The 19,530-nt window shown below is 31.1% G+C and overlaps 5 protein-coding genes across 5 annotated transcripts in view; 1 reads left to right on the top strand and 4 right to left on the bottom strand.

The window, feature by feature from the left end:
• Positions 1 to 9,229, top strand: part of LOC103850751 (40S ribosomal protein S15-2-like) — a 29,281-nt gene extending 20,052 nt beyond the window's left edge. Inside the window, exon 4 of the mRNA XM_009127536.3 lies at positions 8,933 to 9,229. Coding sequence (XP_009125784.3) covers positions 8,933 to 9,229 — 297 coding nt within the window. The remainder of the gene's footprint in view (positions 1 to 8,932) is intronic.
• Positions 9,230 to 9,432: 203 nt separating this feature from the next.
• LOC103850727 (pentatricopeptide repeat-containing protein At5g09450, mitochondrial) lies at positions 9,433 to 11,423 on the bottom strand. Its single transcript, XM_009127515.3, has 3 exons — positions 11,183 to 11,423; positions 10,818 to 11,094; positions 9,433 to 10,540 (listed from the first exon to the last, which is right to left on the bottom strand). Exons 1-3 carry the CDS (start codon positions 11,215 to 11,217, stop codon positions 9,638 to 9,640), a joined length of 1,215 nt encoding a protein of 404 aa, XP_009125763.1. The 5' UTR covers positions 11,218 to 11,423; the 3' UTR covers positions 9,433 to 9,637.
• LOC103850726 (classical arabinogalactan protein 1-like) lies at positions 11,382 to 12,004 on the bottom strand. The gene has a single exon (XM_009127514.3). The coding sequence runs from the start codon at positions 11,915 to 11,917 to the stop codon at positions 11,570 to 11,572; it is 348 nt and encodes a 115-aa protein (XP_009125762.1). The 5' UTR covers positions 11,918 to 12,004; the 3' UTR covers positions 11,382 to 11,569.
• A 989-nt stretch (positions 12,005 to 12,993) lies between these two features.
• On the bottom strand, positions 12,994 to 16,986 carry LOC103850725 (protein EXORDIUM-like 4). Its single transcript, XM_033285066.1, has one exon. The coding sequence runs from the start codon at positions 14,027 to 14,029 to the stop codon at positions 13,121 to 13,123; it is 909 nt and encodes a 302-aa protein (XP_033140957.1). The 5' UTR covers positions 14,030 to 16,986; the 3' UTR covers positions 12,994 to 13,120.
• A 241-nt stretch (positions 16,987 to 17,227) lies between these two features.
• Positions 17,228 to 18,348, bottom strand: LOC103850724 (protein EXORDIUM-like 4). Its single transcript, XM_009127512.3, has one exon. The coding sequence runs from the start codon at positions 18,289 to 18,291 to the stop codon at positions 17,404 to 17,406; it is 888 nt and encodes a 295-aa protein (XP_009125760.1). The 5' UTR covers positions 18,292 to 18,348; the 3' UTR covers positions 17,228 to 17,403.
• Positions 18,349 to 19,530: the final 1,182 nt, after the last annotated feature.

Genomic DNA, 19,530 nt, shown 5'->3' with positions numbered 1-19,530 from the left:
TTTGGTTGTGATTTAGAAATTAAATAACAAAAATATTTGTGGATAGATGAGTATTCTTTCAGAATTTTTCATCAATATATAGTATGTTAAATAATTTTCTTAAAAGCTGCTATTTTTGGAAAGTTTTCATTTTTTTGAGAAATACTGTAGATTTGGGTTTGTGATTTAGAAATTAGGATCCAAGAATATTTGTGGATAGATGAGTATTCTTTCAGAATTTTTAATCAATATATTGTATTTGAAATAATTTTCTTAAAAGCTGCTATTTTTGGAAAGTTTTCATTTTTTTGAGAAATACTGTATATTTGGGTTTGTGATTTAGAAATTAAAATAACAAGAATATTTGTGGATAGATGAGTATTCTTTCAGAATTTTTCATCAATATATAGTATTGTTAAATAATTTTCTTAAAAGCTGCTATTTTTGGAAAGTTTTCATTTTTTTGAGAAATACTTTAGATTTGGGTTTGTGATTTAGAAATTAGGATCACAAGAATATTTGTGGATAGATGAGTATTCTTTCAGAATTTTTCATCAATATATAGTATTGTTAAATAATTTTCTTAAAAGCTGCTATTTTTGGAAAGTTTTCATTTTTCTGAGAAATATTGTAGATTTGTGTTTGTGATTTAGAAATTAGGATAACAAAAATATTTGTGGATAGATGAGTATTCTTTCAGAATTTTTCATCAATATATAGTATTGTTAAATAATTTTCTTAAAAGCTGCTATTTTTGGAAAGTTTTCATTTTTTTGAGAAATACTGTAGATTTGGGTTTGTGATTTAGAAATTAGGATAACAAGAATATTTGTGGATAGATGAGTATTCTTTCAGAATTTTTAATCAATATATTGTATTTTAAAATAATTTTCTTAAAAGCTGCTATTTTTGGAAAGTTTTCATTTTTTTGAGAAATACTGTAGATTTGGGTTTGTGATTTAGAAATTAGGATAACAAAATATTTGTGGATAGATGAGTATTCTTTCAGAATTTTTCATCAATATATTGTATTTTAAAATAATTTTCTTAAAAGCTGCTATTTTTGGAAAGTTTCATTTTTTTGAGAAATACTGTAGATTTGGGTTGTGATTTAGAAATTAGGATAACAAGAATATTTGTGGATAGATGAGTATTCTTTCAGAATTTTTCATCAATATATAGTATTGTTAAATAATTTTCTTAAAAACTGCTATTTTTGGAAAGTTTTCATTTTTTTGAGAAATACTGTAGATTTGGGTTTGTGATTTAGAAATTAGGATAACAAAAATATTTGTGGATAGATGAGTATTCTTTAGATTTTTCATCAATATATTGTATTGTTAAAATAATTTTCTTAAAAGCTGCTATTTTGGAAAGTTTTCATTTTTTGAGAAATACTGTAGATTTGGGTTTGTGATTTAGAAATTAGGATAACAAGAATATTTGTGGATAGATGAGTATTCTTTCAGAATTTTTCATCAATATATTGTATTTAAAAATATTTTCTTAAAAGCTGCTATTTTTGGAAAGTTTTCATTTTTTTGAGAAATACTGTAGATTTGGGTTTGTGATTTAGAAATTAGGATAACAAAAATATTTGTGGATAGATGAGTATTCTTTCAGAATTTTTCATCAATATATAGTATTGTTAAATAATTTCTTAAAAACTGCTATTTTGGAAAGTTTTCATTTTTTGAGAAATACTGTAGATTTGGGTTTGTGATTTAGAAATTAGGATAAAAAATATTTGTGGATAGATGAGTATTCTTTCAGAATTTTTCATCAATATATAGTATTGTTAAATAATTTTCTTAAAAGCTGCTATTTTTGGAAAGTTTTCATTTTTTTGAGAAATACTGTAGATTTGGGTTTGTGATTTAGAAATTAGGATAACAAGAATATTTGTGGATAGATGAGTATTCTTTCAGAATTTTCATCAATATATGTATTTTAAAAATATTTCTTAAAAGCTGCTATTTTTGGAAAGTTTTCATTTTTGAGAAATACTGTAGATTTGGGTTTGTGATTTAGAAATTAGGATAACAAAAATATTTGTGGATAGATGAGTATTCTTTCAGAATTTTTCATCAATATATAGTATTGTTAAATAATTTTCTTAAAACTGCTATTTTTGGAAAGTTTTCATTTTTTGAGAAATACTGTAGATTTGGGTTTGTGATTTAGAAATTAGGATAACAAAAATATTTGGAATAGATGAGTATTCTTTCAGATTTTTTCATGAATAAGTTGTATTTTAAAATAATTTTTTTAAAAGCTGCTATTTTGGAAAGTTTTCATTTTTTTGAGAAATACTGTAGATTTGGGTTTGTGATTTAGAAATTAGGATAACAAGAATATTTGTGGATAGATGAGTATTCTTTCAGAATTTTTCATCAATATATTGTATTTTTAAATAATTTTCTTAAAAACTGCTATTTTTGGAAAGTTTTCATTTTTTTGAGAAATACTGTAGATTTGGGTTTGTGATTTAGAAATTAGGATAACAAGAATATTTGTGGATAGATGAGTATTCTTTCAGAATTTTTCATCAATATATTGTATTTTAAAATAATTTTCTTAAAAGCTGCTATTTTTGGAAAGTTTTCATTTTTTTGAAAAATACTGTTGATTTGGGTTTGTGATTTATAAATTAAAATAACAAAAATATTTGTGGATAGATGAGTATTCTTTCAGAATTTTTCATCAATATATAGTATTGTTAAATAATTTTCTTAAAAGCTGCTATTTTTGGAAAGTTTTCATTTTTTTGAGAAATACTGTAGATTTGGGTTTGTGATTTAGAAATTAGGATAACAAAAATATTTGTGGATAGATGAGTATTCTTTCAGAATTTTTCATCAATATATAGTATTGTTAAATAATTTTCTTAAAAGCTGCTATTTTTGGAAAGTTTTCATTTTCTTTGAGAAATACTTTAGATTTGGGTTTGTGATTTAGAAATTAGGATCACAAGAATATTTGTGGATAGATGAGTATTCTTTCAGAATTTTTAATCAATATATTGTATTTTAAAATAATTTTCTTAAAAGCTGCTATTTTTGGAAAGTTTTCATTTTTTTGAGAAATACTGTAGATTTGGGTTTGTGATTTAGAAATTAGGATAACAAAAATATTTTTGGATAGATGAGTATTATTTCAGAATTTTTCATCAATATATAGTATTGTTAAATAATTTTCTTAAAAACTGTTATTTTTGGAAAGTTTTAATTTTTTTTGAGAAATACTGTAGATTTGGGTTTGTGATTTATAAATTAGGATAACAAGAATATTTTTGGATAGATGAGTGCTCTTTAAGAATTTTTCATCAATATATTTTATTTTTGAATAATTTTCATAAAAATTGCAATTTTTGGAAAGTTTTCATTTTTTGAGAAATTTTATAGATTTGATTTTGTGATTTAGAAATTAGGATAACAAAATATTAGTGGATAGATGAGTATTCTTTCAGAGTTTTTCATCAATAGGTTGTATTTTCAAATAATTTTCATAAAAACTTCTATTTTTGGAAAGTTTTCATTTTTTGATAAATACTGTAGATTTGGGTTTGTGATTTAGAAATTAGAATTACAAGAATATTAGTGGATAGATAAGTATTCTTTTAGAGTTTTTCATCAATAGGTTGTATTTTTAAATAATTTTAATAAAAACTATTATTTTTGGAAAGTTTTTATTTTTTGAGAAATACTGTAGATTTGGGTTTGTGATTTAAAAATTAGGATAACAAGAATATTTGTGGATATATGAGTATTCTTTCAGAATTTTTCATCAATATATAATATTGTTAAATAATTTTCTTAAAAACTGCTATTTTTGGAAAGTTTTCATTTTTTCAGAAATACTATAGATTGGGGTTTGTGATTTAGAAATTAGGATAACAAGAATATTTTGTGGATAGATGAGTAATCTTTCAGAATTTTTAATCAATATATTGTATTATTTAATAATTTTCTTAAAAGCTGCTATTTTTGGAAAGTTTTCATTCTTTTGAGAAATACTGTAAATTTGGGTTTGTGATTTAGAAATTAGGATAACAAGAATATTTGTGGATAGAAGAGTATTCTTTCAGAATTTTTCATCAATATATAGTATTGTTAAATAATTTTCTTAAAGCTGCTATTTTTGGAAAGTTTTCATTTTTTTTAGAAATACTGTAGATTTGGGTTTGTGATTTAGAAATTAGGATAACAAGAATATTTGTAAATATATGAGTATCCTTTCAGAATTTTTCATCAATATATAGTATTGTTAAATAATTTTCTTAAAGATTTTTATTTTTTTTTAGAAATACTGTAGATTTGGGTTTGTGATTTAGAAAATAGGATAACAAGAATATTTGTGGATATATGAGTATTATTTCAGAATTTTCATCAATATATAGTATTGTTAAATAATTTTCATAAAAATTGCTATTTTTGGAAAGTTTCCAGTTTTTTTTTGAGAAATACTGTAGATTTGGGTTTGTGATTTAGAAATTAGGATAACAAGAATATTTGTGGATAAATGAGTATTATTTCAGAATTTTTAATCAATATATTGTATTTTAAAATAATTTTCTTAAAAGCTGCTATTTTTGGAAAATTTTCATTTTTTTGAGAAATACTGAAGATTTCGGTTTGTGATTTAGAAATTAGGATAACAAGAATATTTGTGGATAGATGAGTATTCTTTCAGAATTTTTAATAAATATATTGTTTTTTTTAATAATTTTCATAAAAGCTGCTATTTTTGGAAAGTTTTCATTCTTTTGAGAAATATTGTAGATATGGGTTTGTGATTTAGATATTAGGATAACAAGAATATTTGTGAATAGATGATTATTCTTTTAGAATTTATCATCAATATATTGTATTTTAAAATAATTTTCTTAAAAACTGCTATTTTTGGAAAGTTTTCATTTTTTTTTGAGAAATACTCTATATTTGGGTTTGTGATTTAAAAATTAGGATAACAAGAATATTTGTGGATAGATGAGTATTCTTTCAGAATTTTTAATCAATATATTGTATTTTTAAATAATTTTCTTAAAAGCTGCTATTTTTGGAAAGTTTTCTTTTTTTCGAGAAATACTGTAGATTTGGGTTTGTGATTTAGAAATTATGATAACAAGAATATTTGTGGATATATGAGTATTATTTCGTAATTTTCATCAATATTTTGTATTTTTAAATAATTTTCATAAAAACTGCTATTTTTGGAAAGTTTTCATTTTTTGAAAAATACTGTAGATTTGGGTTTGTGATTTAGAAATTAGGATAACAAGAATATTTTTGGATAGATGAGTATTCTTTCAGAATTTTTCATCAATATATAGTATTGATAAATAATTTTCTTAAAAGCTGCTATTTTTAGAAAGTTTTCATTTTTTTGAGAAATACTGTAGATTTGGGTTTGTGATTTAGAAATTAGGATAACAAGAATATTTGTGGATAGATGAGTATTCTTTCAGAAGTTTTCATCAATATATAGTATTGTTAAATAATTTTCTTAAAAACTGCTATTTTTGGAAAGTTTTCATTTTTTTCAGAAATACTGTAGATTTTGTTTTGTGATTTAGAAATTAGGATAATAAGAATATTTGTGGATAGATGAGTATTCTTTCAGAATTTGTAATCAATAAATTGTATTATTTAATAATTTTCTTAAAAGCTGCTATTTTTGGAAAGTTTTCATTCTTTTGAGAAATACTGTAGATTTGAGTTTGTGATTTAGAAATTAGGATAACAAGAATATTTGTGGATAGATGAGTATTGTTTCAGAATTTTTCATCAATATATAGTATTGTTAAATAATTTTCTTAAAGCTGTTATTTTTGGAAAGTTTTCATTTTTTTGAGAAATACTGTAGATTTGGGTTTGTGATTTAGAAATCAGGATAACAAGAATATTTGTGGATGTATGAGTATTATTTCAGAATTTTTAATCAATATATTGTATCTTTAATAATTTTCTTAAAAGCTGGTATTTTTGGAAAGTTTTCATTTTTTTGAGAACTTTTATAGATTTGGGTTTGTGATTTTGAAATTTGGATAACAAGAATATTTGTGGATATATGAGTATTATTTCAGAATTTTTAATGAATATATTGTATCTTTAATAATTTTCTTAAAAGCTGCTATTTTTGAAAAGTTTTCATTTTTTTGAGAACTTTTATAGATTTGGGTTTGTGATTTTGAAATTTGGATAACAGAAATATTTGTGGATATATGAGTATTATTTCAGAATTTTCAATCAATATATTGTATATCTAATAATTTTCTTAAAAGATGCTATTTTTGGAAAGTTTTCATTTTTTTTTAGAACTTTTATAGATTTGGGTTTGTGATTTTGAAATTTGGATAACAAGAATATTAGTGGATAGATGAGTATTTTTTCAGACTTTTCATCAATAGGTTGTATTTTTAAATAATTTTCATAAAAACTGCTATTTTTGGAAAGTTTTCATTTTTTTGAGAAATACTGAAGATTTGGGTTTATGATTTAGAAATTAGGATAACAAGAATATTTGTGGATAGCTGAGTATTCTTTCAGAATTTTTAATCAATATTTTGTATTTTTTAATAATTTTCTTTAAAACTGCTATTTTTGGAAAGTTTTCATTCTTTTGAGAAATATTGTAGATATGGGTTTGTGATTTAGATATTAGGATAACAAGAATATTTGTGAATAGATGAGTATTCTTTTAGAATTTATCATCAATATATTGTAGTTTTAAATAATTTTTTTAAAAGCTGCTATTTTTGGAAACTTTTCATTTTTTTGAGAAATACTGTAGATTTGGATTTGTGATTCAGAAATTAGTATAAAAAGAATATTTGTGGATTGATGAGTGCTCTTTAAGAATTTTTCATCAATATGTTGTATTTTTAAATAATTTTCTTAAAAGCCCCTATTTTCGGATTTTTTTATTTTTTAGAGAAATTTTATTGATTTGTGTTTGTGATTTAAAAATTAGGATAACAAGAATATTTGTAAATAGATGAGTATTCTTTCAGAGTTTTTCAGGAATAAGTAGTATTTTTAAATAATTTTCTTAAAAAGGGTTATTTTTGGAAGTTTTTCATTTTTTGAGAAATTCTGTAGATTTGGGTTTTTGAATTAGAAAATTGGATAACAATAATATTTGTGGATAGATGAGTATTTTTTCAGTGATTTTCATGAATAAGTTGTATTTTTAAATAATTTTCCTAAAACCTGCTATTTTTGGAAAGTTTTCATTTTTTGAGAAATTTTATAGCTTTGAGTTTGTGATTTAGAAATTAGGATAACAATAATATTAGTGGATAGATGAGTATTCTTTCAGAGTTTTTCATCTAGGTTGTAATTTTAAATAATTTTCATAAAAACTGCTATTTTTGGAAAGTTTTCTTTTTTTTGAGAAATATTGTAGACTTGTCTTTGTGATTTAGAAATTTGGATAACAATAATATTTGTGGATAGATGAGTATTCTTTCAGAATTTTTCATCAATATATTGTATTTTAAAATAATTTTCGTAAAGGCTGCTATTTTTGGGAAGTTTTCATTTTTTTTTTTGAAATACTGTAGATTTGGGTTTGTGATTTATAAATTAGGATAACAAGAATATTTTTGGATAGATGAGTACTCTTTAAGAATTTTTCATCAATATATTTTATATTTGAATAATTTTCATAAAAATTGCTATTTTTGGAAATTTTTTATTTTTTGAGAAATTTTATAGATTTGATTTTGTGATTTAGAAATTAGGATAACAAGAATATTAGTGGATAGATGAGTATTCTTTCAGAGTTTTTCATCAATAGGTTGTATTTTTAAATAATTTTCATAAAAACTTCTATTTTTGGAAAGTTTTCATTTTTTGAGAAATACTGTAGATTTGAGTTTGTGATTTAGAAATTAGAATAACAAGAATATTATTGGATAGATGAGTATTCTTTTAGAGTTTTTCATCAATAGGTTGTATTTTTAAATAATTTTAATAAAAACTATTATTTTTGGAAAGTTTTTATTTTTTTGAGAAATACTGTAGATTTGGGTTTATGATATAGAAATAAGGATAACAAGATTATTTGTGGATAGATGAGTATTCTTTCAGAATTTTTTATCAATATATTGTATTTTTAAATAATTTTCTTAAAAACTGCTATTTTTGGAAAATTTTCATTTTGCTTAGAAATATTGTAGATTTGGTTTGTGATTTAGAAATTTGGATAAGAAGAATATTTATGGATAGATGAGTATTCGTTAAGAATTTTTCATTTTGTATTTTTAAATAATTTTCTTAAAAGCTGCTACTTTTGGAAAGCTTTCATTTTTTTACAGAAATATTGTAGATTTGGGTATGTGATTTATAAATTAGGATAACAAGAATATTTGTGGATAGATGAGTATTCTTTAAGAGTTTAAGTTGTATTTTTAAATAATTTTTTTAAAAACTGCTATTTTTGAAAAGTTTTCATTTTCTTAAAAAATATTATAGATTTCGGTTTTTTATTTAAAAACTAGGATAACAAGAATATTAGAGGATAGATGAGTATTCCTTTAGAGTTTTTCATCTATAAGTTGTATTTTAAAATAATTTTCATAAAAACTGATATTTTTAGAAATTTTTCATTTTTTTGAGAATTACCGTAGATTTGGTTTTGTGTTTTAGAAATTAGGATAACTTTTTCACAAAATAAAAAACTTTCTTAAGCCTTGTGCATTTAACTAAAATTACCTACATAATGAAACAGGTGGAATGTGAATTTTGGTTTCTTTCTGTTTATTCGGTCCATTAATTTGGACTAAGGTATAATCGAATTATAAATGACATATTACTAAATGTTTTGTTTGAAATAGTTGGTGTCCACTGTCCACAGTTCATACCTTAGTTTTAAAAAGGCTTAAGAAACTTTGTGCTAGTTCTTTGATCACATGGTTTAACAAGAGATCAATGTTTTTACCTAAAAACAGAAAAGGAATGCACCAGCTGGTGAGAAGCCAGAAGTAGTGAGAACACATCTAAGGAACATGGTGATTATGCCTGAAATTATTGGAAGCATCATCGGTGTGTACAACGGAGAAACGTTTAACCAGATCGAGATTAAACCGGAGATGATGGGACACTACCTTGCGGAGTTCTCAATCGAGATTAAACCGGAGATGATGGGACACTACCTTGCGGAGTTCTCAATTTCTTACAAACCGGTTAAGCACGGTAGGCCTGGTCAGGGTGCTACACCCTCCTCTAGGTTTATTCCTCTCAAGTGAAGCCATTACAAGACTCCATGCTATTTTCTACCTTATCTTTTATTTTATTTTACACATCTAATTCTATCTTCTTTAGTTGACTCTATTGTCTTACAAAAATTCGAATTATTTTCTTTTTTTAATTAACACCATGGGGTTTAAACTCGAGTTAAAGTATGAAATTTACTTGATTTTACACATGTTTATGTATCAGCCATGATATCTCATAAACTCAAGGGGTTGTAATAGTGGAACCTTTCTTTAGGTCAAAAGCAACATCGTGCCGTGAGAAAGACGTAAGTCTCACAAAAAAATGCCAAAGCAAAAAGTATATAATAAAAAAAACACAAAATCACAGTGAAGAGAGACACTTCTACTTTTATTAATGAGCTTGACTTGGTTCTAGTTATAACTCAAGAGACCCCAATCTTATGATATCTCGTCTTCCAAGCTACATTTCTTCTCCACCAAAAGCAACTGAAACTCACTAGCTTTTTCCTCTAATCCAACATCTCTAAAAGCATTCAAAATCCTCAAACAAGCAGAACCATCAAACTCCGTCGTTTTAGACTCCTTCCACTGATCCACAACCTCCCCAGCTTCTCTCAAACAACCAAGCATCAGATAAGACGAAACAACACATATGTAGCTTCTGCTGCTCAGCTTCTGGTTAGTGTTCCTCAGAGACTTCCAAATCTGATCTACCATACCCTTGTTTCCTAACCCAGTGTGAAGAATCATAAGAAAGTCATACGTCACCCACTCTCTTTGCGAAATAGACTTCTCAGACTCAACAGGTGAGCTGGACTCTGCATTCGTTAACCGACTACTGTTAATGTAGACACTAGTAAGATCAATATACCGAGCCCAACCCTCGTTTGAACCGCCCTCACGCCTCATCTCCTCAAGAATCCTTCTCAGCTCATCAATATCAAACCTCGCAGCACATGAACTCAGCCAGAGATTGTAAGTAAAAATGTCAGGGGAAACGTTTCTGCCCTTCATCACTTCGATAACATCTCTTACTTTCTCAACTTCCCCTATCGACATGTACAGAGTCATCATCTCGTTGTAAGTGATGGCACCGAAGGTGAGACTATCGCTCTCGATGATTCTCTTGAACAGGGCCTCGGCTCGCTCGGTTTGCTTGGAAGCAGCGTAAGCGTGGAGGAGAGAGGTATAGGTTTCAGGTGTCTTTGAAGATGGTTGCAAGCCTTCGAAGTAGCGCTCAGCTGCATCGATTCCGAAGACTTTTGAGATAAGATCTATACGCGATGCGTAGTCAGCATCAGAGATGTTAGTTTCTTCATGTTGAACCAAATACTCTGTAACCTGTAATAAGACTTGAAATAAGCTCCTAGAAGTACGCAGAGCAATACGATTATGTGCATACATAAACGGACTTAACAAGTATAAAGTTGAAAACTTTGTCTGAAAATTCAAGAACCCATCAGAAGAAAACAGACATAACAAGTACCTAGAGAGTGTGTTTGTGCATAAAGAGACAAAACAAGTATAAAGTTGAAAACTTTGTCTGAAATATTTTAAGCTTTGTGAGCTTTATCCTCAAGTCCGATGCTTACGTATGATGAAATGATAGAAACTTTACCTCTAGAGCGTGTTTGTAACGGCGAGTTCTTCTGAGCTCCTTGGAGATCACTCGAAGTTCGTTGACTGTAATCTGATTCCCTTCGCCAACCCATTTCTCGAGAACGGTCGTCGCGCTCCGCTTCGGTAGTCTCAATCTGAAAATCCTGCTCCTCAGATCGTCTTTCTCCTCAGAATCCTCGACAATTGAGCCTCCGATTGCCGCGTCAGCACTGTACGGCTTTGAGAAACGTGAAGATTCGGCGTTTCGAGTGAGATTGCTTCCGACAGTCAATCGACTAGATTAAAAAAAAGACAGAACCGTAAGAAGAATCTTGTCGGGAAACAAAAACAGAATCAGTAAGAAAATAAACGACAGAAACTCACCCGCTAATGGTACGGAAGATCGAGCGAGTTGCCATTGATTGATTCTCTCAGTTCGTTGCGAGTCTTGTGACCAAAAGATCTAAAACCATCGATCACTTACTAATGTGTCAAATGGTGTATAATGGGCCTATAAATATCGGCCCATTAGCTCTTGCGTGTTTTCTCGTTGCAATATTTGACTTATTTTGGGTATGGGCCGTATGGCAATAGTTTTAAAATAAATAAATCAAGCTAAGACTCTGAACATATCAACATTCAGTACAAATCCTGGTGAGGCAAATTAAAAGAGAAGCTGAAAAACAAAACAACAATAAAAATAAAAGAATCATCTTCCTACATAATAGTTTTCTGAAAATATGACATAAATAAATGAGGCTCCATTAGAGATTAGAAAGCCAAAACGGCAGCGTATAGAATAACGGCGATGGATCCAGCGAAAACAGTGTATTGGTTGGAAACGGCGCTGCTCTGCTGTGATGGAGCAGGAGCTTCTGATGGCGAGTCTGATATGGAAGACGGAGTCACTGCTGCGGAATCGATGGAAGGAGAATCCGCTTGAGGTAGTGATGGAGGAGACGCGACGGAGGATTCTGGTGTCGGTGTTTTAGACGGAGAAGGAGAGATAACTCGCCTTCCTCCGCCTATGAACGGAGCTGGAGAAGGAGACTGAGCCATCGCTGAAGCGATCACTAGACAGCTGAGAATCAGAAACCCTAGGACTTTCGAGATCGACATTTCAAAGTGGGTGTTTTGATTGTAAGAGAGAGGAAATAGTATGGTGGCTATGCAGTATTTGCTCTGTTGGTGATTAAGAATTGTGTTGTACCTCTTTATATAGGTGTAAAGTGGGGTCCACTGTTTGTCTGAATAGAAGCGTGTTAAATCTGTATCGTTAGATTAAAAGAAATGTGGAAACGATAGAATCGGACGGCTAAAATAACGCGGTAACGGCTCGTTGGAAACATCTACGTCCAGGTGGCAGTAAAGGAACCGCGTGATTTGTGTCTAATTAAATGAAATATGACCGTTGTCTGAAGAGCTTTTTTTTTTTGGTTCCTGAACATGTCTGAAGAGCTTTATTTCCTTCTATAACGGTCTGTCGGGTTTTTTTCCGGGAAAAAGGTGTTTGCTTTGCTCGTGAGATTTCTTTTAGAAAAATCGTTGGGCCTTCGTGTAAGGCATTGGACATTTGGTTTGTTAGTTTTAACAGGTCATGGCATAGGGAGAGTTTGGATGAGGACAAGTCACAATACCAAAGGCCAAACTATAGAAGCATTTGGATTGGGTCGTTGGGATCATGATAACGCATTATAACAAATTTATAACATAGATGGGCCGGTCTCGAACATAAGTGAGGGAACCGACCGCTTAGGACATCATATTTTAAGCAAAAAATGTAGTTGTATATAAAACATAAAATTTGTTTTACATGAATAACAAATGCATAGAATTTTAAATGAATTTAGGACATAAAGAAAAAATTGAGAATGTTCGACCGGCACTACAAAGTTTGAAGATGCATGTTTTTATGGAAAGTACCACGTCACCCTTCTAGATTGGACGTAAAACATAGCACGCAGACAGGAAATTTTGGACGGCAATATCTATAACTACAAGTCTACAAAGCATTAGCTTTGTTAAAATGTGAAAACTGTTAACGTTATCATATCCTCACAAATGGCATCAAGACTAACTAGTTTATCCTCTGATCTTTCTTTAAAGTTTAAATTCTTTTATTTTTAATGGTCTATGTTTACCGTATCAACACATGAATGATAACTTTCTTAATCCGTTGAGTCCTTTGGTTCATAAAAACAAAGTTTATTAACATAGGTTTATAAGTTTGTAGGGAAGACTACAAATCGGTTTTATTCTTCTTCACACATCGTTTTATTATTCTTCACATTTCATACAAAACAACACATCACATTTTATGACTTAAACCAAAGTCCTACACTCTGCAGCCTGAGGGTCCCACATCGCCGGTAAAAGATATTTCCTACCGGCGAGACCCAAAGCGTTGTAACTCGCTCCGGTAGTTTTGTCCACTAGAACACGACCCGGGTAACCTGGGTAAGCACCGGACCCAAACCTGTCGACACAAAACGAGGCGGGTTCTTGTTCCCCATTAACGGCGTTAACCAGTAGCGTCGCGAGGTTAATAATCATTCCGTCAACTCCAACATCACCGTTGGGTGCGATCAACGGGGGAGACTGAGGTCCGGATAAAGGCTGATGAAATGGCCATGCGCAGTAGCCAGGACACTGCTTTTCAGAGTTTCCGACCCATACGTAAGCTCCACCGTCAAGGGAACTTGACTTTGACCCGTGAGTCCCGCACCGGTTCATACAAAACCCCTCAACGGTCACGTCTTTGGCCGTCAAAACGGCGGTTATCGACCCAACACCGCCTCCGTTAAGTTTGCCTGACAGAGCTTTGAGGTGAGGACTTTTTAATGATTTTCCGAAAGGGTAGTCCTCGAGGAGGAGCTGTTTACCGAGGACGATTTTTGACGCGCCGCCTTTGTACTTCTCGGTCGTCTTCCACCAGGACGCGACGGAGGGACCTTTTGCGTCACTGGGGGAGTTGAGAGAGCGGATGAAGTCGACAATGACGGCCCGTTGGATTGGTGTGAATTTTCCGTACCAAACGATATTGAGACTGATATTATCTTTTTTTACCGAAAGGCTGTAATTAAGACTGATATTATTTTTTGTTACTGAAAGGCTGTAATTGAGACTGATGGAAGACGGACGGAAAGGCTGCTCGTCCATCATGGCGGAGGAGAAAACAACGGTGGCGGTGAGGAGCACGAGAAGAGCGGCTAAACGGTAAGTATAGGCCATGTCGGGAGAGCAGAGAGAGAGGTTATGTTTTTAACTTGGGGTTTATGGGAACAACTAAAGGCTATATTCATAGCAAATTTTGAATGGGGTATATAGCTATAGAATGCACTATAGAGCGTTCATGTCAGCGTATGCCATGAGTTAATATTTAATTGGTTTACGCAAGGACTGAGGTTTTTTTTTTAAACGTCGATTTATTATGATATTATATTTATAAGAAAGATTACACAGCCAATCGACAATATTACATGCCTTATGAAGATCTACGTCTAATTGCATCACCTGAGCTGTCCTATGAAGATTCATTTATGACCATATTTACTTGCACCATGTTGAAACTTTCTTGTAAATCTTTTTTTTTTGTAATCTTCATTAATAAATAGTTTTTTCGGAACTTAAAACCTGGATTTCTCGTAATCGACAAGAAATTGTATAGTTTCGGGTTCGAATTTCAGATCTGGGTGTAGAACCCCAGACCACTGAGGTTCTGGAAGGGTGACGTGGTAGTTTCCATAAACGTGTAGTATTAAATTATTTTCATAATTATATATTTTTTTAAATGTTATATGACTGATGAACACTTCCGTGCATGTCAGGATAATGTTTATACTATTTACACTGATAAGTTCCTGTCAAAACTTACTGAAAAATGTAATCGTGTAAATTCAATAGACAAAAATCAATTGTCATTTAAAATATTGATGAATAGAAAATAGTTGCGCATTTCATAAACGCACTTAGTTTCCTTTACATTTTATCATCATTTTACAAAAGCATAGTTGTCTTTCGATCATGCACCAACTCAGCGAATACACAGAAAAGTTCTTCAAGTTTGTGGTACATGCATCGATCGTATTCATCGAACGTACAATAGATTCCAAAAAAGATATATTGACTTCCAAGCTACGAATTTAATCGAACCACAAAACAACACATATTGGACATACTAGCTTACTGTTTCGGAATTCCATAGATCGGTTTGCTACTAACACCATTATGCATAATTGATTTTGGTTTCATAGAAATCCTACTAAAGTATGTAAATTTGACAAATAGGCTTTTATTAGAAATGTTACTTATTATAAAAATAATAATGCATTCCAAATGACAATATTTATATTTTATTTTTGTCAATCAACGTGTTTGATATTTTATGTAAATCAAATTTTAGGTTAGACTAACTTACGTCACAAAAGTTTCTTTCATTAAATATTTTTTCCATCAATTTATACTATTTTGTGTGTTTCATCAAGTCTTAATTAATTTAGTCTCTGGTTGATTAATATAATTTTTCCAATCAATATAGTGATATGGAACTTTCCACTTTCTTATTTGAAAGCTAAATGTTTTTCACCAAGTCATGACAATTAATGTGTGTTTGGGTGTGATGAGCGTGCGTGTGGATTTATATATGTAATTGCCATTGTGATTCATAGGACTGAAAACTGATTAAAAGGTGTCGAAAACAAGAAATAACATCAAGGCCCTGCAATTTTTGTTGGCATGAAATGCAACGTACTAAATCATTGATCGTAGTTGTTATCCATTTGGAAATCTGCAAACAATTGATTAAGGAGAACCATAACTAATTGACTATGTAATTTTGAAAAAGTGGGGGGGGGGGGGGCAGTTAAAGATGAGATGTGGGATTAAAAAGTCTAAATGGATATGAGATAATTATATATGTCGGAGAAGCCAATTAAACTTACCAAGCCCAAGTAGAATATAGTGTTAGCATATCCATTCCCCTCCATAACTTAACTTTCGACTTTTGAGGGTAACGTAACAGTCTTTATTGTGGGAAAATGTTGTATGCATGCCCACTTGAATCATGCCTCTCTCCTTTTCCCTTATTTGGCCAAAGAATGTAAAAGTTGCAGCATGCATATATATTCAAAACAAAAAATAAAAGCATGAAACATGTTCATTATATTGAGTGGCTTCAAAATTGCGCTGAAAAGTTTAAAGATGCCTTTCACATCGAAGTCATCGTAGTTTTATCGCATAAGTTGTAATGAGCACAGTTATAAGGTGATAACGAGACTGGTTCAACAGCTACAATAATTGAATATTTCTATCGACAAGAGATACTGAAAAAAACTAGGGAAAGTAACGTAACTAGGCCAATCAAAATATTAAGAACTTATATACAATAAAGTATATAGATAAAAAAAAGGTTAAAAAGAGAATGTGAAAAGCTCCGGTGCCACACATCATGTTTATCTAGCAGCAGATTCGAATTCGGGTCTCTTAGAGATTCACGCAACGATTTGTGCCACAGACGTGTGGTTAAGTTTATAGATAAGGATCAGTCGTCTTAAGTTGAATCATCTTGTCCTCTGATCACTATACTCGTCTGCATTCGACATGTACCGGAAATTTTATCAAACCCTCAGGAGCTTCAATAATTATTAGTTCGCACAACCAACCAATACATTCATTCCTTTTCACTTTTGCCAAAATGTTGATAACCACATAATGCAACGTAATTAATATAGATAACTAAAAGTTCAAAAATAAAAAGATAACTACAATATTGTCAAAGTCCTTTGAGAAATGTGAATTGCCACTAAGTAGATTAGTTAAGCGAATATTAGTGCATCATGCATGAAGCAACAAAAGGTTTTATCACTATTTCTTTAAGTAAAAGTCCTAAGAAAGTCAAAAGAGTATATATGCATTATCTTTGGACAAGTTGGGTTTATTAATCAATGACTAATCTTGTGAGGTACGTTGGTATTATATTGCCGCCGACCGACCGACCGACCAGCTCATGTTGGCTAACCAATCTCTATACACAGTTTGGTCCCAGTTCTCTTGCCGTGCATTAAGTAACAGAGGTAAGTGAAAGTCCTAACAAAATCAATGAGTATATATGCATATAATCTTTGGATAAGTTGGGGTTATTAATAAATCACTAATCTTGTGAGGTACGTTGGTCTTATATTGCCAATGTTCAATAAAACATGACATGCTGAAAACTTTGGACGCCAATATCTATAAGCATTAGCTTTGTTAAAAGGTGTAAAACTGCTATGTTTTCATATCCCCACAAATCCCGACACCACCAAGGCATCAAGAGCTAACTACTTATCCTCTAATCTTCCTTTAAAGTTTACATAAATTTATTTCTAATGGTCTATGTTTACCGTATCAACACACGATGGTTCTTAAAACAAAGTTTATAAGTTTGTAGGGGAGACTAAAAATCGGTTTTATTATTCTCCACATATCATACATACAAAACAACACTAGAAACATTTTCTTAAAGAAAAAACATAAATAAAGAAAAGAAAAGCAGCACATCCCCGAACCAGACGGGGTATATATCTACAACTTTATTTGTCTCCCAAGTCATTATTGCCACGAGTCTTTTAAACCAAAGTCTTACACTTCGAAGTCTGAGGGTCCCACATAGCTGGTAAAAGATATTTCCTACCGGCGAGACCCAAAGCATTGTAACTCGCTCCGGTAGTCTTGTCCACGAGAACCCGACCCGGGTAACCGGGGTAAGCACCGGACCCGAACATCCCAGTACATGTCGAGACGGCTTCTTGATTCGTCACGGTGTTAACCAGTAGCGTCGCCAGGTTGATAATCATTCCGTCAACTCCGACGTCACCGTTAGGCGCGATCAACGGCGGAGTCTGAGGTCCGTATAACGGCTGGTGAAACGGCCACGCGCAGTAGCCAGGACACTGCTCTTCAGAGTTTCCAACCCAAAGGTAAGCTCCACCGTCCACGGTGCTTGACTTCGACCCGTGGGTCCCGCACCGGTTCATACAAAACCCCTCAACGGTCACGTCTTTCGCCGTTAAAACGGCTGTTATCGACCCAACACCACCTCCTTTAAGTTTGCCTGACAGAGGTCGGAGGTGAGGACTTTTTAAGGATTTTCCGAGAGGGTAGTCCTCGAGGAGGAGCTGTTTACCGAGGACGATCGTTGACGCGCCGCCTTTGTACTTCTCCGTCGTCTTCCACCACGACGCCACGGAGGGATCTTTTGCGGCGGCGGCGGGGGAGTTGAGGGAGCGGATGAAGTCGACGATGACGGTCCGTTGGATTGGTGTGAATTTTCCGTACCAAACGATATTGAGATTGATGTTTTTTTGGACTGAATTGCTGATATTGAGACTGATGTTTCCTTTGAAGAGAGTAGCGTTTAACTTCAGCAGTTGATGCTCGACCGACACGGCGGAGGAGAAACCCACGGTGGCGGATATGAGTACAAGAAGAGCGGCTAAACGGTAAGTATAGGCCATATCCGGAGAAGAGAGAGAGGTTTTTTGTTTTAAGTTGGGGTTTATGGAAGCAACTAAAGGCTATATTTATAGCAAATTTTGAACGGGGCATAGCTATTGCAGAGGGCGTCCGTGTCAACGTATGCCATGAGTTAATATTTAATTGGTTTACGCAAGGATATTTTCATAATTATATATATTTTTTAAAATGTTATGACTACAATGATGAACACTTCCGTGCATGTCAGGATAATGTTTATACTATTTACAATGAAAAGTTCATGTCTGAAGATATTGAAAGATGTAATCATGTAAATTCAATAGACCAAAATCAATTGCCTTTAAAAATATTGATGAATAGAGAATACTTGTATTACATAAATTTTGGAACATACCGAGTTTCCTTTACATTTTATCATCATTACAAAAGCATAGGTGTGTTTTGATCACCAACTCAACGAATACACAGATGAAAATTCTTCAAGTCTCTGAGATACATCGATCGTATTCAACGAAAAATAGTTTCAAATGATAAATAATGACCTCCAACCTATGAGTTTAATTGAACCACATAACAACACATATTGGACATACTAGCTAGCTGATTGTTTTCGGTGTTCCATATACTGGTTTGTCAATAACACCATGCATTATGCATAATTGATATGATTTTCTGATAAGAACTGTGCATCGTGGAATCATTATCCGTAAATTTTTTTTATCAATATCGCATATGTTGTAAGTAACTGATCATCATATCTAATAGAGTTAGAGATTATATGATGATGTGATATGTTACCTAGCATTAAAAAAAACAAGAACTGTGCATTATGAATGATACTATCTCTAGTTAAATTAATGTTACATCTTAATAATTCATGCAACAGGTTTGTTTTATTTCATAAACTGTAGAGGGACAATTACTTTGCAGTTTCCGATTTAACATATTTATATTAGTTTTTCACCTTTGTAACTACGAATCTTGTCAGTGTGGTAGCAAAATATAAATCCTAAAAAAGTATATAAATTTGATAAATAGACATTTATTAGAAATGTTACTTCTTATAAAAAATTATGCATGCCAAATGACAATCATTATATTTTATTTTTGTCAATCAGCGTGTTTGATATTTTATGTGATAATCAAATTTTAGGTTAGACTATCTTTCACCAAATAATTTTCCATCAATTTAAATTATTGTGTGTGTTCATTGAATTTAAATTAATTTTGGTCTCTGGTTGATTAATATAATTTTCCAA

The sequence above is a fragment of the Brassica rapa genome, chromosome A02 (genome assembly GCF_000309985.2).
Source record: "Brassica rapa cultivar Chiifu-401-42 chromosome A02, CAAS_Brap_v3.01, whole genome shotgun sequence".
Taxonomy (NCBI): domain Eukaryota; kingdom Viridiplantae; phylum Streptophyta; class Magnoliopsida; order Brassicales; family Brassicaceae; genus Brassica; species Brassica rapa.
Note: the sequence above shows the minus strand (reverse complement) of the source record. Positions and strands in the feature narration are given on the sequence as shown.

Excerpts from the sequence above, each read along its gene's own strand:
- LOC103850725 (XM_033285066.1), bottom strand. The coding sequence starts at position 14,029 with ATGGCCTATACTTACCGTTTAGCCGCTCTTCTCGTGCTCCTCACCGCC.
- LOC103850727 (XM_009127515.3), bottom strand. The coding sequence starts at position 11,217 with ATGGCAACTCGCTCGATCTTCCGTACCATTAGCGG. Across the intron at positions 11,095-11,182 it reads ATCTTCCGTACCATTAGCGG|TCGATTGACTGTCGGAAGCA; the intron begins GTGAGTTTCTGT and ends TTTTTAATCTAG. Across the intron at positions 10,541-10,817 it reads GTTACAAACACGCTCTAGAG|GTTACAGAGTATTTGGTTCA; the intron begins GTAAAGTTTCTA and ends GTCTTATTACAG.
- LOC103850726 (XM_009127514.3), bottom strand. The coding sequence starts at position 11,917 with ATGTCGATCTCGAAAGTCCTAGGGTTTCTGATTCTCAGCTGTCTAGTG.
- LOC103850724 (XM_009127512.3), bottom strand. The coding sequence starts at position 18,291 with ATGGCCTATACTTACCGTTTAGCCGCTCTTCTTGTACTCATATCCGCC.